The following is a 20972-nucleotide window of genomic DNA, read 5'->3' as shown; positions in this document are numbered from 1 at the left end:
AAGATCTGGGATAAATTAAATAAAGAAAGACAGCTGGGCATTTTAGTCAACATACCAGTTTAGGGCCTTATTACAGCTTACAGGATCTTGTACATCTAAAGCAGGGATGGGGAACCTTCGGCCCTCCAGCTGATGTTGAACTACACATCCCAGCATGCCCTGCAACAGTTATAGCATGGCCGAATAGCAAAACTGTAGCAAGGCATGCTGGTATGTGTAGTTCAACAACAGCTGGAGGGCCAAAGGTTCCCCATTCCGGATCTAAAGAATGGAGCGTGCATATAAAAAGCTTAGGTGCTGAGCAGTCCTTCTTTCAATTAACTACTCAAGACATGCAAAACTCATGTATCATAGCAAAGCACTCAAAACTGGGTGTATGCTATTAGGTAGAAAGGAATATCAAGACATCCAACCCATACACTCTAAAGTAGTAGAAGAAATATTTTGGGTATGAGCAATCTTCCTCAACCAGTTTAAGTGCTTAAAACGGATATATAAATTAGTCATGTTTTCATCATGAACACAATCACAACACATTGGGCCTAATTCATGTCTGTATGCATTTGCCTAAGCAGCTGCAAATGTTTAGACTATGGAATTGCTAATTATCGGAAGTAAAGCTGCCACCCAGAAAAGAATAAGAACGCCCTCCAAAGCCAACACATACTCATTCACAACTGCGTACACATACGCAGACTATGGGGGGAATTCTATGGATATCACACCCCGATCTCTCGTCTAAAGTGATGAGAGATTGCAAGGCCAATATTCAATTGATTCCCGTTATTGCGTCCATTAGTGTTGGGTTTAGCTACCTAAAGCAGCTAAACCCAACTAAATTAATGGGCGCGATCCAGAAAAGTGCCGTTTGGGTGCCCAAACAGGTCACTTTTCACACATTTCAGCTCACACTCCCCTGATAGAACCTAAACAGAGCTACAATTGAATAGCTCCGTTGGGCACCATCTGCTGGCTGCCGACACAAATAAAATTTTAATTCTGCCCTATGGGGCTGATTCAATAATTTTTTGGTTGCCCACAAGGGCTATTCAATTGTTGCCCCCCTAGGGCACGCACGCCCCGTATGCACATTAGTACCGGGTTTAGCCACGAAAAGCGTCTAAAACTTATCTAAAGTAAAGGTTAAAGCGCTTAATCTTCCCCAAACCACAGAGTTTACACACATTTCAGCTTGCACCTCAGGAGCATGCGTGCCCGAATAAAGCAACAATTGAATTGCTCTGTTGGGCACCATCTAGTGGCGGCCAGGGAGACCAACAATTGAATCGGCCCCTATATGCAATAACGAGGAACATCGACTGCTAAAGTTTGCCCCATGGCTACACAGATTCGATTTTTGCATACAACCTCAAATTAGGCCCACTGCCTCAAGATAAAGGTGTGCGATGTAAGAAGATTTGTATTAAGCCTAAGAAACAGTTAAAATACCAACCGGTCAGATTCTGTCATTTTTCAAGCACAGCCTATAAAATTACAGTTAAAGCTAATTGGTTGGCATTTTATCTTTCTCCAAGGCTTCATACATCTCCACCTTGAGCACTTAGGAGGGGACTGGTCTAATTTGTCATGGGAGCGTTAAGAAATATCTGCTTCCATATTAACTATGTCTTTAATAGCATAGTCTTATTGTAGCATCGCACCCCTTGATGTAGTGCATCACAGACATCGATTTGCATGATTCTGCAACTTACTTAATGTAGGCCAAATACAGTGGGGGCAGTTTTGCGCTACAGTCAACAGAAGAATGGGAGAAGATACATATATGCCTGGTAAATCCATATTTGCGGGTAGCCAGGTGCAAATAGCAGATGAACATAATAGCCACTGGCATTTTATTCTGTATTTGCCAGAAAAGGAGAGTCATGGTACACTTACCATTGTTAACTCTTTCTGCGTGGTACATTTGGTTCCACAGGGAAACATCGGGGTGTAGAGTGGATCTTGATCCAGAGGCACCAACAGGCTAAAGCTTTAGGCTTGCCCAGGATGCATTGGGGCCTCCTCTATAAGTCCACCTCCAGGCACTGTGAGTTCAGTTTCATTAACCAGTCCAATGCAGGAGCAGGTAAGAGAGACGGTAGATGTTAGTCACATAGAACCACATTCTCACGACAGGAGATGGGACCAGCGGCTAATGTCATACAAACCCGTAGAAGCTAGGTGTGTCAGGGTGGGTGCCCTGTGGAACCCAATGTACTTTGCAGAAAGAGAGTTAACAACGGTAAGTCTACCATAAATCTCCTTTTCTGCAGCAGGTTACATTGGTTTCCACAGGGAAACATCAGGAATGTCCTAAAGCAGTTCCTCAAGGGAAAGGACGCGCCTTAGCAGGTATGAGAACCCGGTGTCCAAAGGAAGCATCCTAGGATGCGGAAGTATCAAAGGCATAGAACCTAATAAAACGTGTTCACCGAGGACTACACAGCCACCTTACACAATTGTTCTGCAAACACGCAACGGCGAGCCGCCCAAGAAGGTCCAACAGACCAAGTAGAATGGGCACTAATAGCAGAAGGAGCTGGTAGACCAGCAATCACCATTCTAAACCATCAGGCCAAGGTTTGCTTATTCGCAGGCCAGCCAAGTTTGTGAAAACCAAACAAGACAAAAAGGGAGTCTGATCTCCTAAAAGAGGCAGTCCTCTCCACATATATACAGAGAGACCCTACCACATCCAAAGACCGCTCTTTGGAGGATAAATCAGAAGAGATAAAGGCCGGAACCACAATCTCTTGGTTAAGGTGAAAAGATGACACCACCTTAGGCAAATAACCTAGTCCGGTCATGATGAATATTAGAAAGGGTGGATGACAGGACAATGTGCCCGAGTCCAACACCTTGACAGCAGAAGCAATAGCCATTAAAAAAAAATTTAAAAAATAAAATAAGGGGGAAGACCTTGGCCGTGAGCCATTTAAGGTCCACCATCTCATGCGGTTCAAATGGAGACTCTTGCAGAGCATTCAGGAGAACAGCCAGATCCCATGGAGCCACAGGAGGGACATAGGGAGGCTGAATCCGTAAGACACCCCGAGTGAACATATGAACGTAAGGTATAGACACAATTTTTCTCTGAAACCATACGACAAGGCAGATGTGAACCTTGAGGGAGGCCAGACAAAGGCCTAAGTCCAGGCCCCTTTGCAGAAAATTCTGGAAGTTCTGAATCTGAATGCATCATAATTCTTATCAGCACACAAGGTGAAGTAAGAATTCCAGACCCTGTAATAAATCCGAGCTGAAGCTGGTTTACAGGCTTTTAACAGTTTGGATGACCGCCACACAGAATCCTTTGACTCTTAGGAGTGATGCTTCAAGAGCCACGCCGTCAAAGCCAGCCTGGCCAGGTCCGGATAAAGACAAGGGCCCTTTACGAGGAGGTCTGGGTGCTGAGGAAGCAGAAGAGGACGCTCTGTCAACAGACCCTGCAGGTCTGAGAACCAATGCCGTCTGGGCCACGCTGGAGCAACTAGGAGTAGAATCCTCCTTGTTTGAACTTCCGTAGGACCCTGGGTAGTAGTGACACTGGAGGGAACATGTAGGGCAGCCGAAAGTTCCATGGAATTGCCAGTGTGTCCACGAACGCTGCATGAGGATCACTGGTCCTTGATCCGAAAACCGGAACCTTGTGATTGTGTCGAGATGCCATCAGGTCTACGTTTGGTAGGCCCCACTTGTCCACTAGGAGTTGAAAGTCTTCTGAATGAAGACTCCACTCTCTGGTGTGCACGTCCTGGTGCCTGATTAAGTCCGCTTCCTAGTTCAGGACGCCCGGAATGAAAACTGCCGATATTGCTGGCAGATGGCGCTCAGCCCAAATGAAGGATTCTTGACACTTCCATCATAGCCATGCGGCTTTGAGTACCGCCTTGATTGTTTATGTATGCCACAGCAGTGGCATTGTCTGACCGTACTTGAACCGGCATGTTCTGTACCAGAGACAGGGCGAGAGTCAATACATTGAACACCGCCCACAACTCCAGAATGTTTATTGGGAGGAGTAACTCCTCCTTGGTCCAGCAACCCTGAAAAGAGTGTTGCTTCAACACCGCACCCCATCCCCTCAGACTGGCGTCCGTTGTCAGTAGGACCCAGTCGGGGATCCAGAAGGGACGGCCCCTGCTCAATTACTGGTCCTGTAGCCACCAGGTCAGCGACAGATGAACCTCCGAAGTCAAAGTGATCATGTGAGATAGGCCGTCCCACTTGGAAAGGATTAACCTCTGCAGAGAGCAAGAATGAAATTGAGCATACTCTACCATGTTGAAAGCCGACACCATCAGGCTAAGTACTTGCATCGCTGAGTGTATCGACACTCTCAGGCGACAAAGGAAGCATCTTCTGTCTTAAAGTCTCAGGACTTTCTCTGGAGACAGAAACAGTCGTTGACTGTGTGTGTCCAGGAGTGCCCTCAGGTGAACCATGCTCTGAGTTGGGACCAATCTTCCAATTGATGAGCCACCCGCTGGCTTGTAGGAAGCTTACCATCAGTTGCAGATGACCGAGGAGGACATGGTGGGAGTTTGCCAGAAGCAGCAAGTCATCCAGATACGGCAGGAACTTGATTTCCTGGCGACAGAGATGGGCAGTCATTACGGCCATGACCTTGGTGAAGAGCCGAGGAGCCGTAGCCAGTCCAAATAGTAGACCCTGGAACGGATAGTAGAGGTTGCCAATAGCAAACCGCAGATACTGCTGATGGGACATGGCAATAGGCATATGCAGGTACGCATCCTGTATATCCAGGGATACCATATAGTCTCCGGGTTCCATAGCCAGTACAATTGAGCTCAGTATTTCCATACAGAACTTGGACACTCACAAACTTGTTCAGCGATTTGAGGTTGAATATAGGCCGGAAAGACCCATTGAGTTTCAGAACTAGAAACAGGGTCGAGTAGTAACCTCTGCCTCTATGGGCCAGAAGAACCAGCACTACCACTCCCGTATTTCGGAGGGAACCCACAACCTTTTGTAGAGCTAGCGCCTTTAACGGATCCGAAGGGATAAACTTCGCCGGTGCAAAACTGGCGAAGGGGGACGTCTCTTGAAGGAGACTGCATACCGTAAGAGAGAGCTTCCCGCACCCATGCATCTGAAGTGGTTGTTAGCCAGAGCTGGGTGAACTGCAGAAGTTGGCCTCCCACTCTGGGAGACTTCAGGCATCCCTCCACATGCTTATCTGTCGGTTCCTCCATACTCCAGGCAGAGTGGATGACACCACTAGGCGGGTGACATTAGAATCCACCTGTGGTGAATTTTTCCACTTGTTACATAACTCTACAGGAGAGGATAGCGAGCCAAGGCCTGTTTATACAGAGGTTTGTGAAAATATCCTCACCTGAGTGTGGATTACCACGCGCTTAGTATGAACTGGTTTTCCAAGCAGCTGTACCAAATGGGATAGTCAATCCCAATAAAACAATATATATATATAAACAATACACAGCGCTTTAAAAATATATAGAGGTAATATTATAAGCAGACAGGTGTGAATGATTAATAAAAACAATTTATTGTAACATTAAATACTCATTAGTTATTCTAAATTATTCAATGTTTTAAATTTATATCTAAAACAGAAAAAATAAAAAATGGAGCCAATTGATAAAAACCAGTCTCTGGTAAATTTGGACGTTTTAAAGGACAGATGGCAGTCTGTAGGTGGACCTAGAAGATGTTAAGCCTTTTGGATAAATCGAATTTTTCCACAATAGTTACCATTCTTAGAGATGTAAATCCCAGGCTATAAGGTCCACTGTCCGATTGTCTGGATGTTGCAGTTAAGGTCCTTTTCTTTAAAGTCCAAATGAAGGGTCCTGAAGGGGACTTTAAAGAAAAGGACCTTAACTGCAACATCCAGACAATCGGACAGTGGACCTTATAGCCTGGGATTTACAATTCTGGTGTGCCAGCCAGTTCACATCCACCTTCCAACTCCCTCAACTCTTGCGTTGGAGTTCGTGCTGTTCGGACCTTCGCTAAGGGAGTATTCCATCTCTAAGAATGGTAACTATTGTGGAAAAATTCGATTTATCCAAAAGGCTTAACATCTTCTAGGTCCACCTACCACTGGATAACACTGCCATCTGTCCTTAAAACGTCCAAATTTACCAGAGACTGGTTTTTATCAATTGGCTCCATTTTTTCTTTTTTCTGTTTTAGATATAAATTTAAAACATTGAATAATTTAGAATAACTAATGAGTATTTAATGTTACAATAAATTGTTTTTATTAATCATTCACACCTGTCTGCTTATAATATTACCTCTATATATTTTTAAAGCGCTGTGTATTGTTTATATATACTGTTTATACAGAGGGAATTACTTCCCTGGATTAGACCAGGGCTCCTGCCTGATGTCCACCAAATAGTCAGAACCACCTTTTGCTGTTTAAACATATCAGTCTTCTTAGCCACATTAGTGGAATCATCACCAGCGATTTGGAGGATTTGCTTAATAGCAACCACAAGGGCAGGAACATCAATTTGCAATGGAGAATCCTCGTCAGAAACACCTGAATCAGTGTCTGGCAGGACAGTATGTACCCCTCCTCTTCAGATGAAATTTGAGAGATTAGTGGATTGTGAGGAGGAAGCAGCCCACTTAGATGACCCAGAGATACGAGAGTGACCTAGAGTAGATTTTTGCCTGGCCAAGTAATGATTTAATTGCTGCAACTGGTTAGACAAATTTTCCGCCCAAGGCAGATTAAACATAGGAACAATTTGTGGCTGTAATGGCACAGGTGGTTCCATAGGGGGCGTAAGGCGTTCCACCAGAGTACACAGTAGGTTTATGAACGCAGCCCAGGGTGGCTCCTGATTAATTACAGGAGCTGCGGACTGAGTGGGAGATGTATGACAGTACACAGACGATCATACACAGCTTCCCCCTCTGGTAAATCTTTGGCGCATGCTCTGCATGATGCAGGAGCGTCCACAGACTTACTGCCCTTCTGTTAGGCATTGTACACAAATGCAACAACAGAGCGACTTAGTACGATAAAGCCAGAGAAAGTACAATACCTGTGAATAAATCAGTTAGTACGTGTCTGTAGACAGTACACAACTAGGGAGGCCAATCCCGGCATCGGCGGTATCACGGGATTAAGGCCCATAAATCACCGGGATTCAATCCCGGGATTGGAAGCTCTAATCCCAGGGATTGAGGGATCAGCATTGAGCACCCTCAGGACGCTGGCACGCTACCTCCTCCTGGCTCCCCAGCGCAGCAAGACATGCACTGGGAGGTCACGCTGCACCGTCACACGCCGCTGGAAGCGAGCAGCTGATGTTTCCCACCCGCCGGCCCCCCAGTGTATGATGTATGTGTGCGGGGCGAGGTGATGGGAGCGGCCACACAGGGAAATGCCAATCTAGAGTATTCCAGGATTGAAAACATGGCCCGGGATTGGCCTCCCTATATACTCAACACCAGCAATTACTCTCAGGCAATGCAGATAATTATTATGATAAAACTGCACTGGACTAGTATATGTACACATAGAGATAGAGATAGAGAGATATATATATATATATATATATATATATCTCTCTATCTGTCAATAAAACATATAGAGAGGGCACTCCATAGTGCATAAACTTTTTTTTATTTTAAAATCAAACAAACACGAAGGTGCTCAGAACAAATGTAGTTATTACACTCGTACCAGAAGGCAACCAGTGTGGGCTGGTTACCACATGATTCCACAGATAATAACCGGGCAGAACTGGAACAAGGGTCAGACCAAATCGCGATGGAATCCTCCACCCGCCGGCGGCGATTTTCCCTGAGACTCACGGGCAGGATTACACACGTCCGTGACTACTTGTTCAGTCAACTGCAGGGATTTCGATACGTCACTCGACTCCGCCTTAACGCGTTTCGTCATCGACTTAGTCAGAGCCTTCTGTAATCCTGCCAGTGTTTGATTTTAAAATAAAAAAAGTTTATGCACTATGGAGCGCCCCCTCTATATGTTTTATTGACAGATACTTATCTTCGTGGGAGTTCGGATTGACTAAGGGGAGCAGCGATCCTGAGAAGGATCTAGTGCTTTGAGCACTCAGAGTGACTTGTGGGTGACTTGTGGTTCCACCCATATATTCATATATATAAAAATCTTGTGTTCCATGTTAAATAACCAGCGCTGTATCTATTGTATGTATGTATGTATGTATGTATGTATGTATGTATGTATGTATATGTATATGTATATGTATATATATATGTATATATATATATATGTATATATATATATATATATATATATATATATATATATATATATATATATATATATATATATATATATATATATATATATATACACACACACTAACAAACAAAGGCTGGCACTCCAACAAACAAAAATCAACTGCCCCGGTGCCATCCAAGAGATTAAGTATAGACACTGTGGTTCCTAGGGAGGATACGGCACACTCCCAAATACTAGAAGAACAGGCGGCACTCTGGGGACTGGTGCAAAAAATGATGACATTTTAGTGAACAATCACATAAGTAAATGGCATAACGTTATGCCATTTACTTATGTGATTTTTCACTAAAATTTCATAATTTTTATATATATATATATATATATATATATATATATATATATATATATATATATATACATATATACACACACATACATACATATATATATGTGTGTGAAAAAAGGGTGCAAGTAGCGCTACAACCTAATATCGTACACCTTAGTCCCTCCTAGGGGGAAATTTCTAGTCGATATCTACATGAAACAAGAAACCAGTGACTAATAAGACATCATATAATAATGATAATAACAATAATAAACACTCCCAATTGATTCAGTGTCGCAACCAGAATTCTGAGTAGTCCAATTCCAAGAAGGACTAAAAACAATGTTCTAATGGTAATTCAGTTGCGCCTTCAGTGTTCAGAAGTGATTCACCAAGGAATCCTTAAATAATAACTTAATATGCGTACCAGATACGGAATAATCAACTGCTTTGTACAGGGTGCCTTTACATCGGGGGTTCCCCTTGTGCGTGCTCCTTTTCCTCTTGCAATCGTCCGAATCCGTTTGAAGAGTATATATGTGTAAATATGTAGAGCAATGTGTCAATAATATGCTCTTAATAGTGACCTCGTGCTGAGCTTGTGCAAAATACTGTAAAAAGTGGCTATGTGCAATAAAGTGCTGGAGTGCTTGTATTTGTAGTCAGGTAAAAAGACCCATATAGGTAATGTGCTCAAATACCATTTGTTAAGGGTGCAACACCGATCTACAGTGTTTAAATAGGGAAGGAGTATTATTCCTATTCAAAAAATGCACTCACGTTTGACACTGTACTGTATTGGAAGTTTTCCTTGTCGGTCATCCATCAACATGGGGTGCCTTAAAATTAGGGAATACTCCCATATAGGAAGAAAAAGCCTCTAATAGTGTAATTCCGTTTTTAAAAAAAAAAGTTTAATACAATTACAAAAAAAGACAAAACATATGGATGGACTCGTACATCATGAATAAATATTAAAAGCTTATCTGAATGTCATCTCAGGAGAGCGGAGTGACGGCGAAATACGCCGTCACTCCGCTCTCCTGAGATGACATTCAGATAAGCTTTTAATATTTATTCATGATGTACGAGTCCATCCATATGTTTTGTCTTTTTTTGTAATTGTATTAAACTTTTTTTTTTAAAAACGGAATTACACTATTAGAGGCTTTTTCTTCCTATATGGGAGTATTCCCTAATTTTAAGGCACCCCATGTTGATGGATGACCGACAAGGAAAACTTCCAATACAGTACAGTGTCAAACGTGAGTGCATTTTTTGAATGGGAATAATACTCCTTCCCTATTTAAACACTGTAGATCGGTGTTGCACCCTTAACAAATGGTATTTGAGCACATTACCTATATGGGTCTTTTTACCTGACTACAAATACAAGCACTCCAGCACTTTATTGCACATAGCCACTTTTTACAGTATTTTGCACAAGCTCAGCACGAGGTCACTATTAAGAGCATATTATTGACACATTGCTCTACATATTTACACATATATACTCTTCAAACGGATTCGGACGATTGCAAGAGGAAAAGGAGCACGCACAAGGGGAACCCCCGATGTAAAGGCACCCTGTACAAAGCAGTTGATTATTCCGTATCTGGCACGCATATTAAGTTATTATTTAAGGATTCCTTGGTGAATCACTTCTGAACACTGAAGGCGCAACTGAATTACCATTAGAACACACACACACATATATACATATATACACACACTGCAGTCACAGAGACCAGCCGCAACTATGCTTTAAAAATGGCGCCCAGCGTCTCAGTCAGGGAGTGAGGGAGAGTGTGAGGCAGCTCCAGGGCGGTAAAATCTGCAGTAAATGGCGCCCTGGGCCAGGGAGGGGCTACAGGTCAAGCGCCGGCTCCCATATGCTAAACTTCCACCTCAGGTACTTGCGAGCCTTGTTAAATGGGGCATTAGTACACCCGACCTGTGCTCTATTGCCCTGGTGGTCTAGTGGGGTTCCTGCTCAGTGAGTGTCCACACCAGCGCCACGACCAGTCTCCCTAGGTTGCGGACGGAACGCGATTTAATGGCTGGTCCCGCCTGGGGGACCCTCTTACCTCCTCACCGTAGCAGCCACACAAACCAGGAAAGCGACTGCAACCGTGTGCCTAAAGCCGGAGCGTCACCGCCACAAGTACCCAGGAATGTAGGCATCGGCAGCTGTTTGCGCCTAAATGGAGCAACAATTGAACTGCACTATTCTGCGAAATCCTGTGGCTGCCAGCATGATAAAGAGTTGAATTCCCACTATTGTGTTTATTGGGTTGTGTATCAATCTCTAATTAACAAGCACAGCGATTAAATTTTTTTTTTTTAAATAGAAAAACTCTACAAAATATTGGTGAAAGAATAATATTCTATTACCAAATTATCAACATTTTCTGCTGTTATCGCACCATCTAATGAAGCATAAAAGCAGCACAGCTGTACACTGTGATTACTATAGATACCTTGCAGTGTTAGGCATTGAGCTTAGTTTTGACCAGGGAGCTATCAGCATGTAACACGTATGGTCTTCCAGTGTTAGTTCAGGATGCTCTTGTCCTGTAACTAAACTGGTGTTAGTGGGTGCATATTTGTGCCTGTACTAGGGAAATGAGAGACTGTGAGCCGAGTTAGGGCATGTACTGATACATACTGTGTACAATGCCTAGTATAACGTAAGCACTATTAGTGTTCCCTCTAGAAAATGTAGAGGGCCGGACAGCGGGGGCACATGTGTGCAAACGCGGCGTCCGAAAAGGGGGCTTGGCCATGCAAATCATTGGGCATGGCCCTGAAACATCCGTCCGGCAGTGTGGCTGTTGGAGGCGTGCTGGGCTTCCCCCAAGCTCTCTCCCACAGCGTGAATGGATGCCGTGCGCATCTTTACACGCTGGGAGGGCAGGAAGTGGGCGGCTGTTTTAGCAGGGCGCCGCAGAAAGGCAAGGGCGGATTTTGCCCTTAAAAAAAATATACATAAAGAAAAAAAAAAAAATCGGCCAATAAAACAGCCTAGCGTGAACACTACACTATATAAAGATTGATAATAAAACCTATAAAAAAGGTGGACAGAACTAACATGCAGAGTTATGCTAGAGCCAACCAAACAGGAAATTCCTCTAACAATTAGCTGTTGCGCGTCTGTCACCATTTGAAGGGAGTGCTTTACAAATATACCATGATCATTAAACACAAACTCAAAAGACTAATAAATCAAATGCATTAGTCCAGTGGTTCTCAAAGTGGGTGCAGCAGGGCACCTGCAGGTATGCCATGGGTTGGTGGTCCAGGACCAAATAAAATTATTTATGGTCAAGGTGATAAGCAAAACCAATGCTTGGTGGCTGGCAACCATAAAGTACGTTTACAAACAGCACAACCCTGTGTGACCCAAATGATGACGGCCTGACAGGTAAGGATAATTTACTCAATCATTTTTTCTAATTTCTCATTAAGAAACTTTGGCCTGGGGGTGCCATACAAAACAATGGCTATACTGTAGGGAGCCGTGGTTCAAGATTGGGAATCGCTGCAATAGACAACTATTGCTGCATTCACACCGCAAATGCCGGGTCCTACCCGGTAAGACAAACGTGTACTTACCGGGTGGGATCCGGCATTTGCGCTCCGTTGCAGGCTTCCCGACCCGGCAATATACCGGGTCGGTTGCCATGACAACGGAGGCCGAAGCAGCAGCAGGGGCAGGGGTGGAGGCGGCGTCGGGAGATGAGCTCATCTCCAGCGCCGCCTCTCCCTATCTTGTGAATGGGAACCGTGTCGCATCGACACGGCTCCCATTCACACCGCACCTGACCCGGTAATCAACCCGGGTAAAACCCTTCTTTTTTACCGGGTTGATTTACCGGGTCAGGCGACCCGCTAAATCGCCCAGTGTGCTTTCACATCGCACACTGACCCGGTTCGACACGGCAATATGCTGTGTCGGTACCGGGTTATTTGTGCGATGTGAAAGGGGTATTAGTAGATTTGTATAAAACAGTATTGAATGAAGCTAAAAACTAGGTGCTATAATATCACGTGGATACTAATCTATTTTTGTGCATACGTTTCTCTATCCTGACAACTGTATCCTTACACCTGGAGAGGTAGTGCAGGAACGGAACAGTGTGCAAAACTAAGCAAAATATAGTAAGGTCCTTTAAGAGAACTGCAATATGATTTAGAACAACAACCCATATACAGTATATTTGCCTATAAAAGAATTTGTTCCCTTAAAACCTTATATGCATATTGGTACTTAGATGCCATAAGGGCTTCAGCTTGGGTAGCAGAGGTTTAATGGATAGGTGTTATAAGGGAAAGAAAAGCAAAACCCTAAACTGCGTTTGATGAAGTATACCCAAATGTACTAGGCAATAGGACGCAAAGGCATAGGACAGAGATGGTAAATTTATGAGATCTGCCCAATGGTAAATTGAACAGTTGGCAGGGAGTTATACAGCAGTAAAAACTCAATAAAGTATTTGGGCAGCCAAGACAAGGAATACATGCACGTAATAAACCACCATATGATGGATCACCGAACCTGAACCTCTGACAAGCAGTGAGCAGCAGTGTAAAGACAAAGCGGGCCCTATCTTAATCACAACAATGTAAATAAATGGTTAAAACTGGAACAGAAGAATCAATGTAAAACAATCCAAAGTCAAGCAGGAACTATCAACAGCACGGAAGCTAAGCACACCCTGTCTATTTAAAAACTTCCAAATAACTGTAGACCGTTGTGGTCATATGACCATGTGACGCATTCTAACAGTATTGCCCCTTTGAGGAAGGTGTTGTGGTACCCCAATGACCTAGTGTTCAGATTAGCTGTTATGGAATGCTTTTCTCAACTTTTCAGCATGTATATTACTGCTATCTGGAATACAGAACCTCTCTTCAGGGACATAAATTCTCAAAGTACGGGGACATTGAAAAGGTTAAGTGATAATGAATTTATAAATGTGGTCAGGTTCCTTTCAAAAAACAAGATTTTTGGTACTTTACCGTTAAATCTGTTTGTCAGTCCTTTTGGTTGCTGTAACTGCCACAACACTTGCACCCCTATAGCTCCATTGAATCCTGTTACTAGAAGTGTTTGAACAGAAAAGCAACATAGTCAGTATTAAAACAGACTGACATACCCATGCACTGCAATGAGGTCATAAGAAAGGGTTTAGTACTCATGGTATCCCAAACTCCGTCTTTCAGGAATTCTTACAGGACATTTTTTAAGGATATCCATGCTTTAGCATGGACAGTTAAGTCAAACTGACTGAGGTGCTAATTAAATCAGCTGTGCTTATGAATGGCTAGTCTTAAAACCTGGACTGTTAGGGTGCATTGAGGACAGAGTTTGGTAAATTCTGGTTTAAGTAAAAGAAAATGGTTTAATATGTGCTTAAAAAAAATAAATCAGTCTCCTGTAGCGTACTGTCACCCTTCCTCAAGGTAGCAGATTACATAACAAGTCTACATGTGTGAGTGTGTGGTTGTAGTTTTGGTTTCTATTCTGGCTGTATTTTCAGAAAACTTTTTTTTTCATTTGAATTTCTGCAGTGAATTTATCGCCCTTTATTATTATCCTTTATTTATATGGCGTCACAAGGGATCCACAGCGCCCAATTACAGAGTAAACAAAGAAGCAAAAACAAGAAAACAGTGAATTACCCTTTTTTAAACCTAATAAAAATTGTGCCTTTTTGTCATATTGAACTATATTTAACAATTTTCAAATCAGAATGCCAGAAAGTCTAGTGGATTTTCTTTAAAACACTAAATTTAAAGCAAATAACTGATTAGTTTACAATAGCACTGATTGATTTAGATGGTGATTATATTGGTTATTTATTTATTCAATCTAATTTAAGTGAGACAACAAAGTAATTCACAAGGGAAGGTCAGCATGTAACAATCGGGGTTGGAATCGTGCGGACATTCCTGGTGGCAGGCAAAGGGGTTTGCTCTGAAAATAAAATTAGCCTGTCATGGAGAGGTGGCAAGTAGCTATTTTGTCTGTATTACACAATGCAGAGTACTACTAATCATGTGTTTGTGTTTCAACATCTCTATTTGAGAATACTTGTGATTAAAATATTAAGCAACCGTATCTTTCCAGAATAAATATTTTGTGAAGGTGTACACTCTGGATATTGATGGATGTATCAAAATAGAAACTTTTGGGCAGATGTATTAATCTGGAGAAGGCATAAGGAAGTGATAAACCAGTGATATGTGCAAGGTGATAAAGGCACCAGCCAATCAGCTCCAATATGTAAATTAACAGTTAGGATCTGATTGGCTGGTGTCTTTATCACCTTGCACATATCACTGGTTTATCACTTCCTTATGCCTTCTCCAGGTTAATACATCTGCCCCTGTATGACTAGTGTGATTTGATTTATTTGTATTTGTGGGTCACAGTATGAGCGAATCATAATATGTGTAAGGTCTTCCAATTAGCTGGGTCAAAAAAAAAAAAAAGGGAATAAAGTTTGACAGCACTAATCTAAAGGGTAGTGCTGCAGTGACCTCAATAACCAAACCTCTGGTTATTAATTTACCAGTTAAACATACAGTATGACGTCTGTAGTTAATGTACTGTGTTGACAAGTAGCTCTGCAGCTATAGATATGTTCTTTTACCCTCTGAAAAGAAGGGCAGGGTACAATTAGGAAACAACTCACAAACGTGGTATATTATATATACAGTATGTTTATATTTGTGTCTGTATCCATCCATGAATTCAGGTCATAGATCCACCAACTCCCAGATGTTTCCTTACAGCTCTCCCTGTTTTCACACACAAACTGCTTTGTCTGTATTCTCTCTAAGGACTAACACCTACTATAAACAGCAACACAAAGGCAACTTCTGGAGAGGAATACGAAATACTGCACACACTGAGCCTTAAGCACCAAACAGCAGTCATATGCTGGTTGGCAGCTGAGCATAGAACTACAAACACCGACTGTACAGCCTGTTATCCAAAGGCAACTTTGGAGCATTAACACCTGAAGTGCTACAAAATACTGTATGCAAGTCTTCTGGGAGATTAATCAAAACCATCCAATGCATTTAAAGTACACTGCTATTGCAGAACAATGTATTTAGGAGTCGGTCTTAAAGGTAAGCCCACTAAAAAGTTGAATTCTTAAACCTAATATCGTCAAGTTACCAACATTTATGCCAGATGTGTTTATGTTGTGATACTGTAAGATGGCATTACTATTTTACAGTAACAAAAATCAAGTGCTTGACACAGATATAGCAAGAAATAAGAACAAAATCAATAAGACCATGTCACTTCCTAATAAAATGAAAACATACTAAGGGGTCTATTCATGAAGCAGTGAAAAGAGTAGAGAAATGAGCCAGTGGAGAAGTTGCCCATAGCAACCAATCAGTGTTGAGGTAACATTTATAAAGTGCATTCTATAATATTATACATAGCAGCTGATAGGTTGCCATGGGTAACTTCTCCACTGGTTCACTACTCCACCCTTTTCACTGCTTCATGAACAGACCCCTAAAAGTGTAAATTAAAAAGAAAAAAAAAAAAAGTCTTACTTCTCTAGGGACCAGTACCTCATGGATAAGCGCTACCCCTCATCAAAATTGGTCAGGCAATGAGTCGTTGATTTCACTTTCTCAGCAAATATAAAGGCTACCTGCAGATGCAGGCCACAAAATAGGACACCTTTATTGTGTGCAAGAGACAGGTCCGCTTTAAACAGTCCAATGACAAAATCATAAGCAATATTTACGGGTTGCAGTTAAAATGCCAGCTGTCGAGATCCCGGCATTCGTGATAGACGCCGAAATCCCGACAGACGGAATCCTGGCGAACCAGGGATATGTCCACGACACCCATAGAGTGGGCATAGATCCTTTGGCGAATGCAGCGTGCCACTGAGCCCACAGCACGGCAAATGCAGCAAGCGATTGCACGATAACACATGGGATCCAGGATAAGTTCCCAATAACATGCGTTATCACAGCTCTAGTGGCGAATTATAATACCTGATAAGTGCTGGTATCGGGGCTAACTGAATAGCCCCTGGCGAAACAATGACCATAGGTAGTTGGATAACCCCCTTTATTACTCCGCTGAAACCTGGGACACAGAGCAGGGGTTGAAGCCTAGGTTACCCCTTTCACACATGGGTGACGACCCAGGTTAATCCTGGGTCGTCACCCTTTACAACCGACACAGGTCTTCCAGTGACCAGGGTGAGCGCTTAAAGATGAGATTATCTACTGCCCTGGTCAACCAATTTCTTTTAGGCACTACCCGGGTGCACCTTTCATGCCTAAGCCGGGTCATCTACCCAAGTTGCAAGTCCCAAAAAAACCCTGCTAGCGAGCAGGGTTGCGGACCCTGGACTCTCAACCCGGGTAGACCCTTTCAGACTTAAAAGGGGTATAACAGGTACTGCAAAGTCATAACCCCATTCCAGTACCTGTGGGCAGGAAAACTCTGGAACAATCACATTAGTAAGACTGTAAAGCTCTCGTCCACCTCATATGTCCTCATATCGTGTTGGGTATGGGTCACCGGCGGCCCGGGATCCCGTCGGGCAGCATCCCCGCCCCAGAATTGCGGCGCTGGAGGGGTAACACAACGAGGACCCTTGCAGGCTCTCTGCACGCTACTCTATGGGTGTCAAGGACACCCACTAGTGGGAATTGTCCCTGTTAGTCGGCATACAGACTGGTGGGATAGAGTGCCGGCGGGATGTCTCCTGACCATCAGTCACATAACCATATCCGCTCATATCTTATCCTCCTATAAGACCAAAATAGGTCGTCCATAATAAAGCAGAGAGCAAGAATAATTCACTGTCATGCATCACATTTTGGGCTGTAACTAGATTTGCTTGTGTCTTAACTCTAAAGGGGTGTACACACAGAGTGATATTAGCCTATTTTCAAAGCGATCTAGACAGACCGTGTATACCCCATAGCGATAGCGATGCGCAACCCTGCGCATCGCTGTCACCGGCTCAGATCTTGACTGCATGCAGTCAAGATCTGACTAGATCGCAAGGCACTCATTGAACCTTGCGGGCTAGTTAGGATCGGGCTAGCACACATCGCAGCGTGTGTACAGACACTTGATGCGATGTGTGCTAAGCCCACATCAGGATCAGCACACATCACGATGAGCCCGAATCGCTACGTGTGTACCCATCTATAGTGAACAAGATTACAAAAACACCTTTTGTGAATTTTGACAACTAACTTATAATTATTTACAATACACAATAATATATAAAAAGATTTTGTTTAAACGTAATTAAAAAAAACAAACAAGTGTTTTAAAGTGCTACATCTTCATATAACGACAGGTATATTCTGCCCACATAAGCACATTAAAATGTACATATTAGACTACATGTACTGTCTTTATAATACTAGGCCTGGCCTAGTATTATACTAAAGGCCCACCATACACACTTGCCGATAAAATGAGCGACGTCGCTCATTTTCCCCCTCCCTGAGCGACGTCGTTCATTTTATCGGCAAGTGTGTATGCCGCTAGCGATGACCGATGTGCAGCCCCGCAGGTCGGCAACGATAGTCGCTGTCGGCAGTGCGTACATGATCTGGACTGTCGTCCACGACCTGCATGCAGGGCTGGCGGAGGCGTGACGTCACTGAGCGATATGAGCAGTCATATCGCTCAGTGTGTACAGCCGGCCCAGGAGAGGAAACAGACGACGTCGCTCATAGAGCGATATCGTCTAATGTGTACGGACCTTTAAGAGTGGCAATATAAAGACAGTAAATGAGAGAAACATTTATTCACACAAAGATAGATTCAATTCAAGGCAATTGTGGCAATGCCCAACTACGCACATATCGGCCGCTTACAGTGGAACCAGCACTGCACCGTGATTCTGGTGGGCGCTATGTGCTGTTCTGGAGGGGCAAATTGCGTTGAATAAAATTCCCACACACGGAAAAAGAGAGGTGCCCACTTACTGACACCGACATACATACACACAGCGAGGGACCAACATACCCACATACATAGAACAGTGTGGCAGGGGAACACCTCCCGGGCACGCAATAACATTACACACGCAGCACCCAGTGTGAGGGCACCGGGTAGGTACAGCTGCCACTTGCCTACCTAGGTGAGCCATGGGCACCGTGGCATTGCCACTCTTCTCCTCGTTGAATATAACCACAGCAGCTGCCTTCCTGCGGGCCGCGTTCACCACTTTATCCTTGAAGGTGCAGCCTCCCCGGGCTACCAGCGCTATCCAAGGCTCGCCCTCCTCCATGGCCTCGGTGCTCATGCCGGGCACTGAGTACTGGGTGTGGGGGTCGCAGCCCTCCAAGTGTCCTGGATCCCTCGGGAACCCCACTAGGCCCTGAACGCTCTCCTTGGGGGAGCTGTCCCCATAGCGGCCGCTCTCCGTGGTACCATGCACCGTGCTGTTCGTTAGCGGCTCCGTGTACTCCGTGCGCACCAGGGCAGTGAACCATTCCAGCGGACGGCCGGAGGAGCCGGGACACAGCGCGCACAGCACCGAGCACACATACAGCCAGCCCGGCATCCTCAGCGGCTGGAGACAGCAGAGGGCATGGACGCTTTCACCGCCGTCGGGAGAACACGCAGTGTACCCGGGCACAGGGGTGAGATGAATGGAGACTACGGTGTGCCAGCACCTGCTTCCCCCTCTGGTGGTGCTGCTGCTACAGCCGACACCACACACAGCAAGGCTGCCGGTCTCCTCCTGTCACTACTGCTGCTGCTGGCCATGTAATTACACAGCTACAGCTGCATCCTCCGCTCCTCCCACCGCCCCACCTCCCTACCTCCCTCGCACGCTGGCTCCCCCCTTTCCTTTGCCGTACAGGCAGCGCACAGAGCAGGAGAGGACGACGAGCACTAACGGTGACTGTAACTAAGGGCGGCGCTAGCACCAAGCAGGCAGTGGCGTAGCCGTGGGCGGAGAGAGCTAAAGAATGCCGGAGGTGACGTCACCCGCTGGCCAGTACTGTACCACGTGCTGGTGACGCGGGCTCGCAGGGAGTAGCTGGTGTGTGGCTGGCTCCATAAGCGTGATACACCAATATATTCTTCTGTAATCATCCTTATGTTTATCTTGATGGAGGTTTACAATGTGAGTGAATCTATTTCAGTCAAAAGAGAACCTAGAGGGGTGCTGTTTTTAATATAATATCTCCATCGAGGACAATGGTTCAGTGGGCTGTTGCTGATATGAAACTATTTGGTCCTGTACCTTTGATGGATTTACCCATCAGTGGTCTGTGCATGCCATGCGCCCTAGTTTCTCTGACGTCCTAGTGGATGCTGGGACTCCGTCAGGACCATGGGGAATAGCGGCTCCGCAGGAGACAGGGCACAAAAGTAAAAGCTTTAGGATCAGGTGGTGTGCACTGGCTCCTCCCCCTATGACCCTCCTCCAAGCCTCAGTTAGGTTTTTGTGCCCGGCCGAGAAGGGTGCAATCTAGGTGGCTCTCCTAAAGAGCTGCTTAGAGTAAAAGTTTTATTAGGTTTTTTATTTTCAGTGAGTGCTGCTGGCAACAGGCTCACTGCAACGAGGGACTTAGGGGAGAAGAAGTGAACTCACCTGCGTGCAGGATGGATTGGCTTCTTAGGCTACTGGACACTAGCTCCAGAGGGACGATCACAGGTACAGCCTGGATGGGTCACCGGAGCCGCGCCGCCGACCCCCTTGCAGATGCTGAAGAGAGAAGAGGTCCAGAAATCGGCGGCTGAAGACTTCTCAGTCTTCATGAGGTAGCGCACAGCACTGCAGCTGTGCGCCATTGCTCTCAGCACACTTCACACCAACGGTCACTGAGGGTGCAGGGCGCTGGGGGGGGCGCCCTGGGCAGCAATGAAAGTACCTATACTGGCTAAAAATACATCACATATAGCCTCTGGGGCTATATGGATGTATTTAACCCCTGCCAGGTTGTCAGAAAAACGGGAGAAGAAGCCCGCCGAAAAGGGGGCGGGGCCTATTCTCCTCAGCACACAGCGCCATTTTCCCTCACAGAACTGCTGGAGGGAAGGCTCCCAGGCTCTCCCCTGCACTGCACTACAGAAACAGGGTTAAAACAGAGAGGGGGGGCACTTATTTGGCGATATGATTATATATTAAGATGCTATAAGGGAAAACACTTATATAAAGGTTGTCCCTGTATAATTATAGCGTTTTGGTGTGTGCTGGCAAACTCTCCCTCTGTCTCCCCAAAGGGCTAGTGGGGTCCTGTCCTCTATCAGAGCATTCCCTGTGTGTGTGCTGTGTGTCGGTACGTGTGTGTCGACATGTATGAGGACGATGTTGGTGAGGAGGCGGAGCAATTGCCTGTAATGGTGATGTCACTCTCTAGGGAGTCGAC

The 20972-nt window shown here is 44.7% G+C and overlaps 1 protein-coding gene across 2 annotated transcripts in view; it reads right to left on the bottom strand.

Annotated features, from left to right (window-relative positions):
• RNF149 (ring finger protein 149) overlaps positions 1 to 19557 on the bottom strand; it is a 119298-nt gene extending 99741 nt beyond the window's left edge. The window contains exon 1 of one of the 2 annotated variants that reach the window (XR_010221073.1): positions 18724 to 19557. Coding sequence is in view for 1 of the 2 variants with exons in the window: in XM_063953445.1 (XP_063809515.1) it covers positions 18724 to 19153 (430 nt within the window). In the remaining variant the exon portion in view is untranslated. The remainder of the gene's footprint in view (positions 1 to 18723) is intronic. The other variant, XM_063953445.1, reaches the window with a different exon arrangement.
• Between the last annotated feature and the right edge of the window lie 1415 nt (positions 19558 to 20972).

Source organism: Pseudophryne corroboree, chromosome 2 (genome assembly GCF_028390025.1).
Source record: "Pseudophryne corroboree isolate aPseCor3 chromosome 2, aPseCor3.hap2, whole genome shotgun sequence".
Taxonomy (NCBI): domain Eukaryota; kingdom Metazoa; phylum Chordata; class Amphibia; order Anura; family Myobatrachidae; genus Pseudophryne; species Pseudophryne corroboree.
The sequence above is the reverse complement of the archived record's forward strand: the minus strand, read 5'-3'. Positions and strand labels throughout refer to the sequence as shown.